The sequence below is a fragment of the Oncorhynchus clarkii genome, unplaced genomic scaffold, assembly GCF_045791955.1.
Source record: "Oncorhynchus clarkii lewisi isolate Uvic-CL-2024 unplaced genomic scaffold, UVic_Ocla_1.0 unplaced_contig_11936_pilon_pilon, whole genome shotgun sequence".
In the NCBI taxonomy this organism is placed as follows: Eukaryota; Metazoa; Chordata; class Actinopteri; order Salmoniformes; family Salmonidae; genus Oncorhynchus; species Oncorhynchus clarkii.
Window position 1 is genome coordinate 49,461 of NW_027261146.1, and position 21,401 is coordinate 70,861.

The 21,401-nt window shown below is 47.1% G+C and overlaps 1 protein-coding gene across 2 annotated transcripts in view; it reads left to right on the plus strand.

Annotated features, from left to right (window-relative positions):
- The first annotated feature begins 424 nt into the window (after window positions 1-424).
- LOC139405429 (transitional endoplasmic reticulum ATPase-like) overlaps window positions 425-21,401 on the plus strand; it is a 32,440-nt gene continuing 11,463 nt past the window's right edge. For both annotated transcript variants that reach the window (XR_011633876.1, XM_071147757.1), the window contains exons 1-8: window positions 425-835; window positions 3,446-3,557; window positions 15,030-15,202; window positions 15,593-15,735; window positions 16,373-16,503; window positions 17,043-17,174; window positions 17,881-17,983; window positions 18,310-18,443. Coding sequence is in view for 1 of the 2 variants with exons in the window: in XM_071147757.1 (XP_071003858.1) it covers window positions 813-835; window positions 3,446-3,557; window positions 15,030-15,202; window positions 15,593-15,735; window positions 16,373-16,503; window positions 17,043-17,174; window positions 17,881-17,983; window positions 18,310-18,443 (951 nt within the window). In the remaining variant the exon portion in view is untranslated. The remainder of the gene's footprint in view (window positions 836-3,445; window positions 3,558-15,029; window positions 15,203-15,592; window positions 15,736-16,372; window positions 16,504-17,042; window positions 17,175-17,880; window positions 17,984-18,309; window positions 18,444-21,401) is intronic.

A 21,401-nucleotide genomic window follows, 5' to 3' on the forward strand; every position in this document is an offset into this window, starting at 1 on the left:
AGATGGTATGAGTATGGTAGTGTGTGTGTGTGTGTGTGTGTGTGTGTGTGTGTGTGTGTGTGTGTGTGTGGTGTGGTGTGCGTGCGTGTGTGTGTGTGTGTGTGTGTGTACGTGTGTGTGTGTGTGTGTGTGTGTACGTGCGTGTGTGTGTGTACGTGTGTGTGTGTGTGTGTGTGTGTGTGTGTGTGTGTGGTGTTAGGGAGTAACAGGGAGTGTCTGGCCTGGAGGAGAGGAGGGTGGGGGCATATAGCATGACATCTGTTCAGCACTGGGCCACTTTCCAGAGTATGTGAGGGGTGGGGGTCGAGGTGGGACGGGGAGGGAGGGAGGAGAGACGCTCAACAAGGGGGAGGGAGGGAGGAGAGACGCTCAACAAGGGGGAGGGAGGGAGGAGAGACGCTCAACAAGGGGGAGGGAGGCAGAGAGAGGGACTTTCCCTAGACAGACCTGACCCCCAGCCACAGAGAACACCGTCTGCAGAGAGAGAAGACCAAACTACTGAGCTCTACCTCAGAGATATTCAGGAGAGACCACAACTAAAGACTCAGGACTAGGACCCAGACATCCAGGACCCAACACCTAGGACCCAGGGCTCTTTAACTAGGCCCAGGACTCTGACCCAAACCCAACACCCAGACCCAGGACTAGACCCAGACATCCAGGATCCTACACCTAGGACCCAGGGCTCTTTAACTAGGCCCAGGACTCTGACCCAGACATCCAACCCCAGAACCAGGGAGAGACCAGGGTACTCTGACCCATAAAGGATCTAGGAGCGGGTTCTGTTACACAGGAACTCTCCATACCCAGCCATGCCTGCCCCTGGAGGAACAGAGTGAGTAATACACCAGTGTTATAACTAGCTTAACTAAATCACCAGGGTAACAGAGTACTATAACAGTGTTATAACTAGCTTAACTAAATCACCAGGGTAACAGAGTACTATAACAGTGTTTTAACTAGCTTAACTAAATCACCAGGGTAACAGAGTACTATAACAGTGTTATAACTAGCTTAACTAAATCACCAGGGTAACAGAGTACTATAACAGTGTTATAACTAGCTTAACTAAATCACCAGGGTAACAGAGTACTATAACAGTGTTATAACTAGCTTAACTAAATCACCAGGGTAACAGAGTACTATAACAGTGTTATAACTAGCTTAACTAAATCACCAGGGTAACAGAGTACTACTATAACAGTGTTATAACTAGCTTAACTAAATCACCAGGGTAACAGAGTACTATAACAGTGTTATAACTAGCTTAACTAAATCACCAGGGTAACAGAGTACTATAACAGTGTTATAACTAGCTTAACTAAATCACCAGGGTAACAGAGTACTATAACAGTGTTATAACTAGCTTAACTAAATCACCAGGGTAACAGAGTACTATAACAGTGTTATAACTAGCTTAACTAAATCACCAGGGTAACAGAGTACTATAACAGTGTTATAACTAGCTTAACTAAATCACCAGGGTAACAGAGTACTATAACAGTGTTATAACTAGCTTAACTAAATCACCAGGGTAACAGAGTACTATAACAGTGTTATAACTAGCTTAACTAAATCACCAGGGTAACAGAGTACTATAACAGTGTTATAACTAGCTTAACTAAATCACCAGGGTAACAGAGTACTATAACAGTGTTATAACTAGCTTAACTAAATCACCAGGGTAACAGAGTACTATAACAGTGTTATAACTAGCTTAACTAAATCACCAGGGTAACAGAGTACTATAACAGTGTTATAACTAGCTTAACTAAATCACCAGGGTAACAGAGTACTATAACAGTGTTATAACTAGCTTAACTAAATCACCAGGGTAACAGAGTACTATAACAGTGTTATAACTAGCTTAACTAAATCACCAGGGTAACAGAGTACTATAACAGTGTTATAACTAGCTTAACTAAATCACCAGGGTAACAGAGTACTATAACAGTGTTATAACTAGCTTAACTAAATCACCAGGGTAACAGAGTATAACAGTGTTATAACTAGCTTAACTAAATCACCAGGGTAACAGAGTATAACAGTGTTATAACTAGCTTAACTAAATCACCAGGGTAACAGAGTACTATAACAGTGGTATAACTAGCTTAACTAAATCACCAGGGTAACAGAGTACTATAACAGTGGTATAACTAGCTTAACTAAATCACCAGGGTAACAGAGTACTATAACAGTGGTATAACTAGCTTAACTAAATCACCAGGGTAACAGAGTATAACAGTGTTATAACTAGCTTAACTAAATCACCAGGGTAACAGAGTACTATAACAGTGTTATAACTAGCTTAACTAAATCACCAGGGTAACAGAGTACTATAACAGTGTTATAACTAGCTTAACTAAATCACCAGGGTAACAGAGTACTATAACAGTGTTATAACTAGTTTAACTAAATCACCAGGGTAACAGAGTACTATAACAGTGTTATAACTAGCTTAACTAAATCACCAGGGTAACAGAGTACTATAACAGTGTTATAACTAGCTTAACTAAATCACCAGGGTAACAGAGTACTATAACAGTGTTATAACTAGTTTAACTAAATCACCAGGGTAACAGAGTACTATAACAGTGTTATAACTAGCTTAACTAAATCACCAGGGTAACAGAGTACTATAACAGTGTTATAACTAGCTTAACTAAATCACCAGGGTAACAGAGTACTATAACAGTGTTATAACTAGTTTAACTAAATCACCAGGGTAACAGAGTACTATAACAGTGTTATAACTAGCTTAACTAAATCACCAGGGTAACAGAGTACTATAACAGTGTTATAACTAGCTTAACTAAATCACCAGGGTAACAGAGTACTATAACAGTGTTATAACTAGCTTAACTAAATCACCAGGGTAACAGAGTACTATAACAGTGTTATAACTAGCTTAACTAAATCACCAGGGTAACAGAGTATAACAGTGTTATAACTAGCTTAACTAAATCACCAGGGTAACATTCATTAGGTATCAAACGGACTGGCACTACCTGAACTTGACCAATAAGAAACACTCACATTTGTTTTTCATTTCAAAATGTTTTGCTAAGTTGTGCACTAATGACTATGACCCACGTTTCCATTCTGCACTTGGTCTTATTATATCCATGAAGCAATAAGGGCTGAGATGAGGCCAGGATAGGTCTGTCCTCTACTCTTTGTAAACAGAGCTGTAGACTGGGCTAAATTCAGATCATCGTCACATGGAGAAACAGGAGCTATGTGGGGCAAGTGTGTGTGTGTGTGTGTGTGTGTGTGTGTGTGTGTGTGTGTGTGTGTGTGTGTGTGTGTGTGTGTGCGTGCGTGCGTGTGTGTGTGTGTGTGTGTGTGTGTGTGTGTGTGTGTGTGTGTGTGTGTGTGTGTGTGTGTGTGTGTGTGTGTGTGTGTGTGTGTGTGTGTGTGTGTGTAACTGTATGTGTGTTGGTAGTCCTAAGGGGGAGGATTTCTCCACTGCTATCCTGAAGCAAAAACACAGACCCAATAGACTGGTGGTGGATGAAGCCCACAATGAAGACAACAGCATCGTCAGCCTCTCACAGGTGTGTTGCAGGTATCAGCTGTGTGTGTTACCAGTTTCAGCTGTGTGTGTTACCAGTTTCAGCTGTGTGTGTTACCAGTTTCAGTTGTGTGTGTGTTACCAGTCTCAGGTGTGTGTGTTACCAGTTTCAGTTGTGTGTGTTTTACCAGTCTCAGGTGTGTGTGTTACCAGTTTCAGTTGTGTGTGTGTTACCAGTCTCAGATGTGTGTGTTGCCAGTCTCAAGTGTGACTGTTGCCAGTCTCAGGTGTGTGTGTTACCAGTCTCAGGTGTGTGTGTTATCAGTTTCTGTTGTGTGTGTGATACCAGTCTCAGGTGTGTGTGTTGCCAGTCTCAGGTGTGTGTGTTACCAGTCTCAGGTGTGTGTGTTGCCAGTCTCAGGTGTGTGTGTTACCAGTCTCAGGTGTGTGTGTTACCAGTCTCAGGTGTGTGTGTTGCCAGTCTCAGGTGTGTGTGTTGCCAGTCTCAGGTGTGTGTATTACCAGTCTCAGGTGTGTGTATTACCAGTCTCAGGTGTGTCTGTGTGTTACCATAATTTAAAATGTATGACATATTTTTTTTGGGGGGGGGGGGGGGTCACTGGACTACACACAATACCCCATCCTGTCAAAGTGGAATCGTTTTTCTAAATGTTTACTAATTCATTCAAAATGAAAGATGAAATATCTTGAGTCAATAAGTGTTCAACCCCTTTGTTATGGCAAGCCTATTTTTGAATGACTACCTCACCCCACACATGCTGTTATCTGTAAGGTACCTGTCATGTATTGTCATGTTGTGTCCTGTTCCTGTTCTTACTCTTCACCCTGTCTCCCTCTGCTGGTCGTATTAGGTTACCTTTTCTTCCCCTCTTTCCCCCAGCTGTTCCTTGTCTTCTCTAACTACCTCGTTCACCCCTTTTCCCACCTGTTCCCTTTTTCCCTCTGATTAGGTCTCTATATCTCTCTCTGTTTCTGCTTCTGTCTTTGTCGGATTCTCGTTTGTGTTACTCATGCCTGAACCAGACTATCGTCGTGTTTGCTGCAACCTTGTCCTGTCCTGTCGGAATCTGCCTGTTCATCTAACCTTGTCCTGTCCTGTCGGAATCTGCCTGTCCATCTGAGCCTACGTGTGTTTCGTCATTAAAGAAACTCTGTTTTGTTAATTCGCTTTTGGGTCCTCATTCACGCACCTGACAGAAGAATCCGACCAAGAATGGACCCAGCGACTTCGGATCCTCTCCACTCAGCCGTCGAGATCCAGGGAGCGATGCTAGGCAGACACGAGCAGGAATTGTCTGCTGCTCGACATGCCGTTGAGACCCTGGCCACCCAAGTCTCCAACCTCACAGAACAGGTTCACCATCTCCGCCTCGATCCACCGGCCACTTCCAGGGCTTTCGAATCTCCGGAACCCAGAATCAATAACCCGCCGTGTTACTCTGGGGAGCCCACTGAATGCCGCTCGTTCCTCACCCAGTGTGATATTGTGTTTTCTCTCCAGCCCAACACTTACTCCAGGAGCACTGCTCGTATCGCCTACGTCATATCTCTCCTTACTGGACGGGCTCGTGAGTGGGGCACGGCAATCTGGGAGGCAAGGGCTGAGTGTACTAACCAGTATCAGGACTTTAAGGAGGAGATGATACGGGTTTTTGATCGATCTGTTTTTGGGGAGGAGGCTTCCAGGGTCCTGTCTTCCCTATGTCAAGGTAATCGATCCATAACAGACTACTCTATTGAGTTTCGCACTCTTGCTGCCTCCAGTGGCTGGAACGAGCCGGCTTTGCTCGCTCGTTTTCTGGAGGGTCTCCGCGCAGAGGTAAAGGATGAGATTCTCTCCCGGGAGGTTCCTTCCAGCGTGGATTCCTTGATTGAACTCGCTATTCGCATTGTGCGACGGGTTGATCTTCGTCACCGAGCTCGTGGAAAGGAGCTCGCGTTCTCCGTTGCCCCCCTCTCCGCATCACTACCATCTTCCTCTGCCGGCTCGGGTGCTGAGCCTATGCAGCTGGGAGGTATCCGCATCTCGACTAAAGAGAGGGAACGGAGAATCACCAACCGCCTCTGTCTCTATTGCGGTTCCGCTGGTCATTTTGTCACTTCATGTCCAGTAAAAGCCAGAGCTCATCAGTAAGCGGAGGGCTACTGGTGAGCGCTACTACTCCTGTCTCTCCTTCAAGATCCTGCACTACCTTGTCGGTCCATCTACGCTGGACCGGTTCGTCAGCTTCCTGCAGTGCCTTGATAGACTCTGGGGCGGAGGGCTGTTTTATGGACGAGACCTGGGCTCGGGAACATGACATTCCTCTCAGACAGTTAAGGGAGCCCACGGCCTTGTTCGCCTTGGATGGTAGTCCTCTCCCCAGGATTCAGCGTGAGACGCTACCTTTAACCCTCACTGTCTCTGGTAATCATAGCGAAACCATTTCTTTTTTAATTTTTCGTTCACCTTTTACACCTGTTGTTTTGGGCCATCCCTGGCTAGTTTGTCATAATCCTTCTATTAATTGGTCTAGTAATTCTATCCTCTCCTGGAACGTCTCTTGTCATGTGAAATGTTTAATGTCTGCTATCCCTCCTGTTTCCTCTGTCTCTTCTTCACAGGAGGAGCCTGGTGATTTGACAGGGGTGCCGGAGGAATATCACGATCTGCGCACGGTGTTCAGTCGGTCCAGGGCCACCTCTCTTCCTCCACACCGGTCGTATGATTGTAGTATTGATCTCCTTCCGGGAACCACTCCCCCCCGGGGTAGACTATACTCTCTGTCGGCTCCCGAACGTAAGGCTCTCGAAGATTATTTGTCTGTTAGCTCTTGCCGCCGGTACCATAGTCCCCTCCTCCTCTCCCGCCGGAGCGGGGTTTTTTTTTGTTAAGAAGAAGGACGGGTCCCTGCGCCCCTGCATAGATTATCGAGGGCTGAATGACATAACAGTGAAGAATCGTTATCCGCTTCCTCTTATGTCTTCAGCCTTCGAGATCCTGCAGGGAGCCAGGTTTTTCACTAAGTTGGACCTTCGTAACGCTTACCATCTCGTGCGCATCAGGGAGGGGGACGAGTGGAAGACGGCGTTTAACACTCCGTTAGGGCACTTTGAATACCGGGTTCTTCCTTTCGGCCTCGCTAACGCTCCAGCTGTCTTTCAGGCATTAGTCAATGATGTCCTGAGAGACATGCTGAACATCTTTGTTTTCGCTTACCTTGACGATATCCTGATTTTTTCACCGTCACTCCAGATTCATGTTCAGCACGTTCGACGTGTCCTCCAGCGCCTTTTAGAGAATTGTCTTTTTGTGAAGGCTGAGAAGTGCACTTTTCATGCCTCCTCCGTCACATTTCTCGGTTCTGTTATTTCCGCTGAAGGCATTAAGATGGATCCCGCTAAGGTCCAAGCTGTCATTGATTGGCCCGTCCCTAAGTCACGCGTCGAGCTGCAGCGCTTTCTCGGCTTCGCGAACTTCTATCGTCGTTTCATCCGTAATTTCGGTCAGGTGGCAGCTCCTCTCACAGCCCTTACTTCTGTCAAGACGTGCTTTAAGTGGTCCGTTTCCGCTCAGGGAGCTTTTGATCTCCTCAAGAATCGTTTTACATCCGCACCTATCCTTGTTACACCTGACGTCTCTAGACAGTTCGTTGTCGAGGTTGACGCGTCAGAGGTGGGCGTGGGAGCCATTCTTTCTCAGCGCTCCCTCTCTGACGACAAGGTCCACCCTTGCGCGTATTTTTCTCATCGCCTGTCGCCGTCGGAACGTAACTATGATGTGGGAAACCGCGAACTGCTCGCCATCCGCTTAGCCCTAGGCGAATGGCGACAGTGGTTGGAGGGGGCGACCGTTCCTTTTGTCGTTTGGACTGACCATAGGAACCTTGAGTACATCCGTTCTGCCAAACGACTTAATGCGCGTCAGGCGCGCTGGGCGCTGTTTTTCGCTCGTTTCGAGTTCGTGATTTCTTATCGTCCGGGCTCTAAGAACACCAAGCCTGATGCTTTATCTCGTCTCTTCAGTTCTTCAGTAGCCTCCACTGACCCCGAGGGGATTCTCCCTGAGGGGCGTGTTGTCGGGTTGACTGTCTGGGGAATTGAGAGGCAGGTAAAGCAAGCACTCACTCACACTCCGTCGCCGCGCGCTTGTCCTAGGAACCTTCTTTTCGTTCCCGTTCCTACTCGTCTGGCCGTTCTTCAGTGGGCTCACTCTGCCAAGTTAGCCGGCCACCCTGGCGTTCGGGGTACGCTTGCTTCCATTCGCCAGCGTTTTTGGTGGCCCACCCGGGAGCATGACACGCGTCGTTTTGTGGCTGCTTGTTCGGTCTGCGCGCAGACTAAGTCAGGTAACTCCCCTCCTGCCGGCCGTCTCAGGCCGCTTCCCATTCCCTCTCGACCGTGGTCTCATATCGCCTTAGATTTTGTCACCGGACTGCCTTCGTCAGCGGGGAAGACTGTTATTCTTACGGTTGTCGATAGGTTCTCTAAGGCGGCTCATTTTATTCCCCTTGCTAAGCTTCCTTCTGCTAAAGAGACGGCACAAATCATCATCGAGAATGTTTTCAGAATTCATGGCCTTCCGTCAGACGTCGTTTCGGACAGAGGTCCGCAATTCACGTCTCAATTTTGGAGGGAGTTTTGCCGTTTGATTGGGGCTTCCGTCAGTCTCTCTTCCGGCTTTCACCCCCAGTCTAACGGTCAAGCAGAACGGGCCAATCAGACTATTGGTCGCATTTTACGCTGTCTTTCTTTTCGCAACCCTGCGTCTTGGTCAGAACAGCTCCCCTGGGCAGAATACGCCCACAACTCGCTTCCTTCGTCTGCGACCGGGCTATCTCCTTTTCAGAGTAGCCTCGGGTACCAGCCTCCGCTGTTCTCATCTCAGTTCGCCGAGTCCAGCGTCCCCTCCGCTCAGGCTTTTGTCCAACGTTGCGAGCGCACCTGGAAGAGGGTCAGGTCTGCACTTTGCCGTTATAGGGCGCAGACTGTGAGAGCTGCTAATAAGCGTAGAACTAAGAGTCCTGGATATTGTCGCGGTCAGAGAGTTTGGCTCTCCACTCAGAACCTTCCCCTTAAGACAGCTTCTCGCAAGTTGACCCCACGGTTCATTGGTCCGTTCCGTATTTCTCAGATCATTAATCCTGTCGCAGTGCGACTTCTTCTTCCGCGATATCTTCGTCGCGTCCACCCGGTCTTCCATGTCTCCTGTGTTAAGCCCGTTCTTCGCGCCCCCGCTCGTCTTCCCCCCCCCCCCCCCCATCCTTGTCGAGGGCGCACCTATCTACAGGGTCCGTAAGATTTTGGACATGCGTCCTCGGGGCCGTGGTCACCAGTACCTAGTGGATTGGGAGGGGTACGGTCCTGAGGAAAGGAGTTGGGTTCCCTCTCGGGACGTGCTGGACCGTTCGCTGATCGATGATTTCCTCCGTTGCCGCCAGGTTTCCTCCTCGAGTGCGCCAGGAGGCGCTCGGTGAGTGAGGGGGTACTGTCATGTATTGTCATGTTGTGTCCTGTTCCTGTTCTTACTCTTCACCCTGTCTCCCTCTGCTGGTCGTATTAGGTTACCTTTTCTTCCCCTCTTTCCCCCAGCTGTTCCTTGTCTTCTCTAACTACCTCGTTCACCCCTTTTCCCACCTGTTCCCTTTTTCCCTCTGATTAGGTCTCTATATCTCTCTCTGTTTCTGCTTCTGTCTTTGTCGGATTCTCGTTTGTGTTACTCATGCCTGAACCAGACTATCGTCGTGTTTGCTGCAACCTTGTCCTGTCCTGTCGGAATCTGCCTGTTCATCTAACCTTGTCCTGTCCTGTCGGAATCTGCCTGTCCATCTGAGCCTACGTGTGTTTCGTCATTAAAGAAACTCTGTTTTGTTAATTCGCTTTTGGGTCCTCATTCACGCACCTGACAGTACCACAGTCGAGCAGTGAATTTCAAACACAGATTCAACCACAAAGACCAGGAAGGTTTTCCAATGCCTTGCAAAGAAGAGCACATATTGGTAGATGGGTAAGCATTTCAAAAAGCCAACATTGAAAGTCCCTTTCAACACGGTGAAGTTATTAATTACACTTTGGATAATGTATCAATACATCCAGTCACCACAAAGATACAGGCGTCCTTCCCAACTCAGTTGCCGGAGAGGAAGGAAACCGCTCAGGGTTTTTCACCAATGGTGACTTTAAAACAGTTACAGAGTTTAATGGCTGTGATAGGAGAAAACTGAGGATGGATCAACAACATTTTAGTTAGTCTGTACAGAATAAAAAGATTCCAAAACATGCATTCTGTTTGCAACAAAGCACTGAAGTAATACGGCAAAATATGTGGCAAAGCAATTCACTTTTTGTCCTGTTATACAAAGTGTTATGCTACACAACACATCACTGAGTACCACTCTCCATATTTTCAAGCATAGTGGTGACTGCATCATGTTATGGGTATGCTTGTAATCATTAAAGACTGGGGAATTTTTCAGGATAAAAAAATCAACGGAATGGAGCAAAGCACAGGCAACATCCTAGAGGAAAACCGGGTTCAGCCTGCTTTCCACCAGACACTGGGATATTAATTCACCTTTCAGCAGGACAATAACCTAAAACACAAGACCAAATCTACACTGGAGTTGCTCACCAAGAGTGGCAGAGTTACAATTTAGATTTAAATCGCATTGAAAATATATGGCAAGACGTGAACATGGTTGTATAGCAATGAACAACAACCAATGTGACAGAGCTTGAAGAATTTAGAAAAGAATAATGTGCAAATGATGCACAATCCAGGTGTGGAAAGCTCTTAGAGATTTACCCAGAAACACTCACAGCTGTAATCACTACCAATCCAGGCGTGGAAAACTCTTAGAGATTTACCCAGAAACACTCACAGCTGTAATCACTACCAATCCAGGTGTGGAAAGCTCTTAGAGATTTACCCAGAAACACTCACAGCTGTAATCACTACCAATCCAGGTGTGGAAAGCTCTTAGAGATTTACCCAGAAACACTCACAGCTGTAATCGCTGCCAATCCAGGTGTGGAAAGCTCTTAGAGATTTACCCAGAAACACTCACAGCTGTAATCACTACCAATCCAGGTGTGGAAAGCTCTTAGAGATTTACCCAGAAACACTCACAGCTGTAATCGCTGCCAATCCAGGTGTGGAAAGCTCTTAGAGATTTACCCAGAAACACTCACAGCTGTAATCACTACCAATCCAGGTGTGGAAAGCTCTTAGAGATTTACCCAGAAACACTCACAGCTGTAATCACTACCAATCCAGGTGTGGAAAGCTCTTAGAGATTTACCCAGAAACACTCACAGCTGTAATCACTACCAATCCAGGTGTGGAAAGCTCTTAGAGATTTACCCAGAAACACTCACAGCTGTAATCACTACCAATCCAGGTGTGGAAAGCTCTTAGAGATTTACCCAGAAACACTCACAGCTGTAATCACTACCAATCCAGGTGTGGAGAGCTCTTAGAGATTTACCCAGAAACACTCACAGCTGTAATCACTACCAATCCAGGTGTGGAAAGCTCTTAGAGACTTACCCAGAAACACTCACAGCTGTAATCACTACCAATCCAGGTGTGGAAAGCTCTTAGAGATTTACCCAGAAACACTCACAGCTGTAATCGCTGCCAATCCAGGTGTGGAAAGCTCTTAGAGATTTACCCAGAAACACTCACAGCTGTAATCACTACCAATCCAGGTGTGGAGAGCTCTTAGAGATTTACCCAGAAACACTCACAGCTGTAATCACTACCAATCCAGGTGTGGAAAGCTCTTAGAGATTTACCCAGAAACACTCACAGCTGTAATCACTACCAATCCAGGTGTGGAAAGCTCTTAGAGATTTACCCAGAAACACTCACAGCTGTAATCACTACCAATCCAGGTGTGGAGAGCTCTTAGAGATTTACCCAGAAACACTCACAGCTGTAATCACTACCAATCCAGGTGTGGAAAGCTCTTAGAGACTTACCCAGAAACACTCACAGCTGTAATCACTACCAATCCAGGTGTGGAAAGCTCTTAGAGATTTACCCAGAAACACTCACAGCTGTAATCACTACCAATCCAGGTGTGGAAAGCTCTTAGAGATTTACCCAGAAACACTCACAGCTGTAATCACTACCAATCCAGGTGTGGAGAGCTCTTAGAGATTTACCCAGAAACACTCACAGCTGTAATCACTACCAATCCAGGTGTGGAAAGCTCTTAGAGACTTACCCAGAAACACTCACAGCTGTAATCACTACCAATCCAGGTGTGGAAAGCTCTTAGAGATTTACCCAGAAACACTCACAGCTGTAATCGCTGCCAATCCAGGTGTGGAAAGCTCTTAGAGATTTACCCAGAAACACTCACAGCTGTAATCACTACCAATCCAGGTGTGGAAAGCTCTTAGAGACTTACCCAGAAACACTCACAGCTGTAATCACTACCAATCCAGGTGTGGAAATCTCTTAGAGATTTACCCAGAAACACTCACAGCTGTAATCACTACCAATCCAGGTGTGGAAAGCTCTTAGAGACTTACCCAGAAACACTCACAGCTGTAATCACTACCAATCCAGGTGTGGAAATCTCTTAGAGATTTACCCAGAAACACTCACAGCTGTAATCACTACCAATCCAGGTGTGGAAAGCTCTTAGAGACTTACCCAGAAACACTCACAGCTGTAATCACTACCAATCCAGGTGTGGAAATCTCTTAGAGATTTACCCAGAAAGACTCACAGCTGTAATCACTACCAATCCAGGTGTGGAAATCTCTTAGAGATTTACCCAGAAACACTCACAGCTGTAATCACTACCAATCCAGGTGTGGAAATCTCTTAGAGATTTACCCAGAAACACTCACAGCTGTAATCACTACCAATCCAGGTGTGGAAAGCTCTTAGAGATTTACCCAGAAACACTCACAGCTGTAATCGCTACCAATCCAGGTGTGGAAAGCTCTTAGAGATTTACCCAGAAACACTCACAGCTGTAATCACTACCAATCCAGGTGTGGAAAGCTCTTAGAGACTTACCCAGAAAGACTCACAGCTGTAATCACTACCAATCCAGGTGTGGAAAGCTCTTAGAGATTTACCCAGAAACACTCACAGCTGTAATCACTACCAATCCAGGTGTGGAAAGCTCTTAGAGACTTACCCAGAAAGACTCACAGCTGTAATCACTACCAATCCAGGTGTGGAAAGCTCTTAGAGACTTACCCAGAAAGACTCACAGCTGTAATCACTACCAATCCAGGTGTGGAAAGCTCTTAGAGACTTACCCAGAAACACTCACAGCTGTAATCACTACCAATCCAGGTGTGGAAAGCTCTTAGAGACTTACCCAGAAAGACTCACAGCTGTAATCACTACCAATCCAGGTGTGGAAAGCTCTTAGAGATTTACCCAGAAACACTCACAGCTGTAATCACTACCAATCCAGGTGTGGAAAGCTCTTAGAGATTTACCCAGAAAGACTCACAGCTGTAATCACTACCAATCCAGGTGTGGAGAGCTCTTAGAGATTTACCCAGAAACACTCACAGCTGTAATCACTACCAATCCAGGTGTGGAAAGCTCTTAGATATTTACCCAGAAAGACTCACAGCTGTAATCACTACCAATCCAGGTGTGGAAAGCTCTTAGAGATTTACCCAGAAACACTCACAGCTGTAATCACTACCAATCCAGGTGTGGAAAACTCTTAGAGATTTACCCAGAAACACTCACAGCTGTAATCGCTACCAATCCAGGTGTGGAAAGCTCTTAGAGATTTACCCAGAAAGACTCACAGCTGTAATCACTACCAATCCAGGTGTGGAAAGCTCTTAGAGATTTACCCAGAAACACTCACAGCTGTAATCACTACCAATCCAGGTGTGGAAAGCTCTTAGAGATTTACCCAGAAACACTCACAGCTGTAATCACTACCAATCCAGGTGTGGAAAGCTCTTAGAGACTTACCCAGAAAGACTCACAGCTGTAATCACTACCAATCCAGGTGTGGAAAGCTCTTAGAGATTTACCCAGAAAGACTCACAGCTGTAATCACTACCAATCCAGGTGTGGAAAGCTCTTAGAGATTTACCCAGAAAGACTCACAGCTGTAATCACTACCAATCCAGGTGTGGAAAGCTCTTAGAGACTTACCCAGAAAGACTCACAGCTGTAATCACTGCCAATCCAGGTGTGGAAAGCTCTTAGAGATTTACCCAGAAAGACTCACAGCTGTAATCACTACCAATCCAGGTGTGGAAAGCTCTTAGAGACTTACCCAGAAACACTCACAGCTGTAATCACTACCAATCCAGGTGTGGAAAGCTCTTAGAGATTTACCCAGAAACACTCACAGCTGTAATCACTACCAATCCAGGTGTGGAAAGCTCTTAGAGATTTACCCAGAAGGACTCACAGCTGTAATCTCTGCCAATCCAGGTGTGGAAAGCTCTTAGAGATTTACCCAGAAACACTCACAGCTGTAATCGCTGCCAATCCAGGTGTGGAAAGCTCTTAGAGATTTACCCAGAAAGACTCACAGCTGTAATCACTACCAATCCAGGTGTGGAAAGCTCTTAGAGACTTACCCAGAAACACTCACAGCTGTAATCACTACCAATCCAGGTGTGGAAAGCTCTTAGAGATTTACCCAGAAACACTCACAGCTGTAATCACTACCAATCCAGGTGTGGAAAGCTCTTAGAGATTTACCCAGAAACACTCACAGCTGTAATCGCTGCCAATCCAGGTGTGGAAAGCTCTTAGAGATTTACCCAGAAACACTCACAGCTGTAATCACTACCAATCCAGGTGTGGAAAGCTCTTAGAGATTTACCCAGAAACACTCACAGCTGTAATCGCTACCAATCCAGGTGTGGAACGCTCCTAGAGATTTACCCAGAAAGACTCACAGCTGTAATCGCTGCCAAAGGTGCTTCTACAAAGTATTGACTCAGGGGTGTGAATACTTCAGAAAATTAGATATTTCTGTATTTCATTTTCATTAATTTTGCAAACACCACACTGTTTTTTTGTCATAATGGGGTAATGTGTGTAGATGGGTGAGAAAAAAATGCTATTTAATCCATTTTGAATTCAGGCTGCAACACAACAAAGTGTGGAATAGGTCAAGGCACTGTGTCTCCAGCGTGTGTATTACTTCCTGTGTCTCCAGTCTCCAGCGTGTGTATTACTTCCTGTGTCTCCAGTCTCCAGCGTGTGTATTACTTCCTGTGTCTCCAGTCTCCAGCGTGTGTATTACTTCCTGTGTCTCCAGTCTGCAGCGTGTGTATTACTTCCTGTGTCTCCAGTCTCCAGCGTGTGTATTACTTCCTGTGTCTCCAGTCTCCAGCGTGTGTATTACTTCCTGTGTCTCCAGTCTCCAGCGTGTGTATTACTTCCTGTGTCTCCAGTCTCCAGCGTGTGTATTACTTCCTGTGTCTCCAGTCTCCAGCGTGTGTATTACTTCCTGTGTCTCCAGTCTCCAGCGCGTGTATTACTTCCTGTGTCTCCCAGGCGAAGACAGAGGAGCTGCAGTTGTTCCGTGGCGACACGGTGGTCCTGCGGGGGAGGAAGCGGCGTGAGACGGTGTGTATCGTGTTGACAGACGACACCTGTCCAGACGAACGCGTCCGCATGAACCGCGTCACACGCAACAACCTGAGGGTACGCCTCGGTGATGTCATCAGGTAGGCTACTGTACTGATCACCTGTGTGATGTCATCGGGTAGACTACTGTACTGATCACCTGTGTGATGTCATCGGGTAGACTACTGTACTGATCACCTGTGTGATGTCATCGGGTAGACTACTGTACTGATCACCTGTGTGATGTCATCAGGTAGGCTACAAAAATCACATTGAATGCTGATGTGCCTTTGAGCAAGGCACTTAACCCTGATTCCTCCTGTTAGTCACTCTGGATAAGAGCGTCTGCTAAATGACTAAAGAGTCAAATGTCTGATCACTCTGAACCGGATTACATTCACATTTTAGTCCGTCACAAATTGAGCCTATTTTTGACCTAAAAAGCACTTTCAATGAAGATTCTCTGTGTGTGTGTGTGTGTGTGTGTGTAGTGTCCATGCATGCCCAGATGTGAAGTACGGCGTGCGTATCCATGTCCTGCCGATAGATGACACCATCGAAGGGTTAACGGGAAACCTGTTCGACGTCTTCCTGAAACCCTATTTCTTGGAAGCCTATCGACCTGTACACAAAGGTACTCATGACTGTTGTACAAAAAGGTAGACCAACCCTACTGGCCCTTACACAAAGGTACTCATGACTGTTGTACAAAAAGGTAGACCAACCCTACTGGCCCTTACACAGAGGTACTCGTAACTGTTGTACAAATAGGTAGACCGACCCTACTGGCCCTTACACAAAGGTACTCATGACTGTTGTGCAAACAGGTAGACCGACCCTACTGGCCCTTACACAAAGGTACTCATGACTGTTGTACAAAAAGGTAGACCGACCCTACTGGCCCTTACACAGAGGTACTCATAACTGTTGTACAAACAGGTAGACCAACCCTACTGGCCCTTACACAGAGGTACTCATGACTGTTGTACAAACAGGTAGACCGACCCTACTGGCCCTTACACAAAGGTACTCATAACCTTTGTCTATGAATTGTTTATATAACGTATAACTTATTATATAACATCTGACATTCCATCAAGTGGTTCTAACTTTTTCTAACATTTCTGACATTCTATAAACTGGCAACAACACTTGTAGTCCTACAGCTGATAATGAATTACAACACTGTAATTCAACTAGCAGTTCACTATTTGTAAGTAGCTGTTTAGTTGTTAGTTGTTGAGTAACTGTCATCATTGTTGTGTTGCTAGGCGACATCTTCCTGGTGCGAGGGGGCATGCGGGCTGTGGAGTTCAAGGTGGTGGAGACAGATCCCGCCCCCCACTGCATCGTCGCCCCGGATACCGTCATCCACTGCGAGGGACAGCCAATCAACAGAGAGGTCTCTTTGTAAAATCACACTTTTTTATTGAATTGGGCCAAAACAAACTCTACAACAGGGAAGTCCAACTCATTCCATGGAGGGCCCAGTATCGGCTGGTTTTGGTGTCATCTTTTAAGACCTAGACCTAGACCTAGGTGAGGAGAGTTCCTAACTAATTCATTACAAGCACAAGGGATCAAGTACAAGGGAGGAGAGAAAACCTACTGGCACAGACACACGATCTTACAGGAATTGAGTTTGACAACCCTGCTCTAAAATGTTGTTAACATTTCCCAAGCTGAATGTCTGACTGAATGATTGGCAGCATGTTGTACCTGTGAGGGTCTCCTATTGTCTTCCCTTGCCCCTCCCCCTGCCCCCGATGGGTCGAGGAGGAAAGTCTGAATGATTGACAGAATGTTCTACCTGTGAGGGTCTCATATTGTCTTCCCTTGCCCCTCCCCCTGCCCCTGATGGGTCGAGGAGGAAAGTCTGAATGATTGACAGAATGTTCTACCTGTGAGGGTCTCACATTGTCTTTCCCCTGCCCCTGATAGGACGAGGAGGAGAGTCTGACTGACGTAGGCTATGATGACATTGGAGGTTGTCGTAAACAGTTAGCTCAAATCAAAGAAATGGTGGAGCTTCCCCTCAGACATCCTGGACTATTCAAGGCTATAGGAGTCAAGGTGATATATCTATTCATCCATCCCTCTATTTATACCTCTATCTGTCTGTTCTGTCCGTCCATTCACCCATCCCATTTCAAAGCTATCGAGTGGCGCAGCGGTCTAAGGCACTGCATCTCAGTGCTAGAGGCGTCACTACAGACCCTGGTTCGATCCCGGGCTGTTTTACAACCGGCCGTGATATGGAGTCCCATAGAGCGGCGCGCAATTGGCCCAGCGCTGTCGGGTTAGGGGAGGGTTTGGCCCAGCGCCGTCGGGTTAGGGGAGGGTTTGGCCCAGCGCCGTCGGGTTAGGGGAGGGTTTGGCCCAGCGCCGTCTGGGTTAGGGGAGGGTTTGGCCCAGCGCCGTCGGGTTAGGGGAGGGTTTGGCCCAGCGCCGTCGGGTTAGGGGAGGGTTTGGCCCAGCGCCGTCGGGTTAGGGGAGGGTTTGGCCCATCGCCGTCTGGATTAGGGGAGGGTTTGGCCCAGCGCCGTCGGGTTAGGGGAGGGTTTGGCCCAGCGCCGTCGGGTTAGGGGAGGGTTTGGCTGGGGTAGGATGTCATTTTAAAATAAGAATTTGTTCTTAACTGACTTGCCTAGTTAAGTAAAAAAATGCTTTTTTTAATTCATTCATCCAGCCTCCTCTCCTCTCCTCTCCTCTCCTCTCCTCTCCTCTCCTCTCCTCTCCTCTCCTCTCCTCTCCTCTCCTCTCCTCTCCTCCTCCCTAGCCTCCCAGGGGTATTCTGCTGTATGGACCTCCAGGTACAGGGAAGACACTGGTCGCCCGGGCCGTCGCCAACGAGACTGGAGCATTCTTCTTCCTCATCAATGGTGAGACCTCTGACCTCTAACCCCTGACCTCCTAAACCCTCTAACCCTTTAACTCCTGACCTCTAACCCATCTAACCCCCAACCTAACAATACTGGAGCATTCTTCTGATTCAGCGATGAGGGGTATCCGGTCATCTATTTCCTGTGTGTTACGGCCATTCCAGTCCCCCCAGTATCCCCATACACCTATTCATAGGTCATAACGTATTCTAACTCCCTCTCCCAGTCTTGCGGTTAGGTAGGAGGAAAAACACATTTTGGTTCGGGGGATTATCTTCATTCTGTCTATTCTGTTTCCTGTGTGTTACGCTGTATTGTGTCCCCAGGTCCTGAGATCATGAGTAAGATGGCCGGGGAGTCAGAGAGCAACCTGAGGAAAGCCTTCGAGGAGGCAGAGAAAAACTCTCCCGCCATTATTTTCATAGACGAACTGGATTCTATCGCTCCTAAGAGAGAGAAGGTGAGGAAGGAGGGAAAGATTGGATTCTATCGCTCCTAAGAGAGAGAAGGTGAGGAGGGAGGGAAAGATTGGATTCTATCGCTCCTAAGAGAGAGAAGGTGAGGAGGGAGGGAAAGATTGGATTCTATCGCTCCTAAGAGAGAGAAGGTGAGGAGGGAGGGAAAGATTGGATTCTATCGCTCCTAAGAGAGAGAAGGTGAGGAGGGAGGGAAAGATGGGATTCTATCGCTCCTAAGAGAGAGAAGGTGAGGAGGGAGGGAAAGATTGGATTCTATCGCTCCTAAGAGAGAGAAGGTGAGGAGGGAGGGAAAGATTGGATTCTATCGCTCCTAAGAAAGAGAAGGTGAGGAAGGAGGGAAAGATTGGATTCTATCGCTCCTAAGAGAGAGAAGGTGAGGAAGGAGGGAAAGACTGGATTCTATCGCTCCTAAGAGAGAGAAGGTGAGGAGGGAGGGAAAGATTGGATTCTATCGCTCCTAAGAGAGAGAAAGTGAGGAGGGAGGGAAAGATTGGATTCTATCGCTCCTAAGAGAAGGTGAGGAGGGAGGGAAAGATTGGATTCTATCGCTCCTAAGAGAGAGAAGGTGAGGAGGGAGGGAAAGATTGGATTCTATCGCTCCTAAGAGAGAGAAGGTGAGGAGGGAGGGAAAGACTGGATTCTATCGCTCCTAAGAGAGAGAAGGTGAGGAGGGAGGGAAAGATTGGATTCTATCGCTCCTAAGAGAGAGAAGGTGAGGAGGGAGGGAAAGACTGGATTCTATCGCTCCTAAGAGAGAGAAGGTGAGGAGGGAGGGAAAGATTGGATTCTATCGCTCCTAAGAGAGAGAAGGTGAGGAGGGAGGGAAAGATTGGATTCTATCGCTCCTAAGAGAGAAAAGGTGAGGAGGGAGGGAAAGATTGGATTCTATCGCTCCTAAGAGAGAGGTGAGGAGGGAGGGAAAGATTGGATTCTATCGCTCCTAAGAGAGAGAAGGTGAGGAGGGAGGGAAAGATTGGATTCTATCGCTCCTAAGAGAGAGAAGGTGAGGAGGGAGGGAAAGATTGGATTCTATCGCTCCTAAGACAGAGAAGGTGAGGAGGGAGGGAAAGATTGGATTCTATCGCTCCTAAGAGAGAGAAGGTGAGGAGGGAGGGAAAGATTGGATTCTATCGCTCCTAAGAGAGAGAAGGTGAGGAGGGAGGGAAAGATTGGATTCTATCGCTCCTAAGAGAGAGAAGGTGAGGAGGGAGGGAAAGATTGGATTCTATCGCTCCTTAGAGAGAGAAAGTGAGGAGGGAGGGAAAGATTGGATTCTATCGCTCCTAAGAGAGAGAAGGTGAGGAAGGAGGGAAAGATTGGATTCTATCGCTCCTAAGAGAGAGAAGGTGAGGAGGGAGGGAAAGATTGGATTCTATCGCTCCTAAGAGAGAGAAGGTGAGGAGGGAGGGAAAGATTGGATTCTATCGCTCCTAAGAGAGAGAAGGTGAGGAGGGAGGGAAAGATTGGATTCTATCGCTCCTAAGAGAGAGAAAGTGAGGAGGGAGGGAAAGATTGGATTCTATCGCTCCTAAGAGAGAGAAAGTGAGGAGGGAGGGAAAGATTGGATTCTATCGCTCCTAAGAGAGAGAAGGTGAGGAGGGAGGGAAGATTGGATTCTATCGCTAAGATTGGATTCTATCCACCAGATCAGAGTCAGTAGGGATGAACAGGGATGTTCTCTGTTTAGTGTGTCCACCAGATCAGAGTCAGTAGAGATGAACAGGGATGTTCTCTGTTTAGTGTGTCCACCAGATCAGAGTCAGTAGAGATGAACAGGGATGTTCTCTGTTTAGTGAGTCCACCAGATCAGAGTCAGTAGGGATAATCAGGGATGTTCTCTGTTTAGTGAGTCCACCAGATCAGAGGCAGTAGGGATGACCAGGGATGTTCTCTGTTTAGTGAGTCCACCAGATCAGAGTCAGTAGGGATGATCAGGGATGTTCTCTGTTTAGTGAGTCCACCAGATCAGAGTCAGTAGGGATGAACAGGGATGTTCTCTGTTTAGTGAGTCCACCAGATCAGAGGCAGTAGGGATTATCAGGGATGTTCTCTGTTTAGTGAGTCCACCAGATCAGAGGCAGTTGGGATGACCAGGGATGTTCTCTGTTTAGTGAGTCCACCAGATCAGAGTCAGTAGGGATGTTCTCTGTTTAGTGAGTCCACCAGATCAGAGGCAGTAGAGATGTTCTCTGTTAAGTGAGTCCACCAGATCAGAGTCAGTAGGGATAATCAGGGATGTTCTCTGTTTAGTGAGTCCACCAGATCAGAGGCAGTAGGGATGAACAGGGATGTTCTCTGTTTAGTGAGTCCACCAGATCAGAGGCAGTAGGGATGTTCTCTGTTTAGTGAGTCCACCAGATCAGAGGCAGTAGGGATGTTCTCTGTTTAGTGAGTCCACCAGATCAGAGGCAGTAGGGATGTTCTCTGTTTAGTGAGTCCACCAGATCAGAGTCAGTAGGGATGTTCTCTGTTTAGTGAGTCCACCAGATCAGAGGCAGTAGGGATGTTCTCTGTTTAGTGAGTCCACCAGATCAGAGGCAGTAGGGATGAACAGGGATGCTCTCTGTTTAGTGAGTCCACCAGATCAGAGGCAGTAGGGATGAACAGGGATGTTCTCTGTTTAGTGAGTCTGCCAGATCAGAGTCAGTAGGGATGCACAGGGATGTTCTCTGTTTAGTGAGTCTGCCAGATCAGAGGCAGTAGGGATGACCAGGGATGTTCTCTGTTTAGTGAGTCTGCCAGATCAGAGTCAGTAGGGATGAACAGGGATGTTCTCTGTTTAGTGAGTCTGCCAGATCAGAGTCAGTAGGGATGAACAGGGATGTTCTCTGTTAAGTGAGTCCACCAGATCAGAGGCAGTAGGGATGAGATGTTCTCTTGATAAGTGTGTGAATTGGACCATTTTCTTGTCTTGCTAGGCATTCAAAACGTAACGTGTA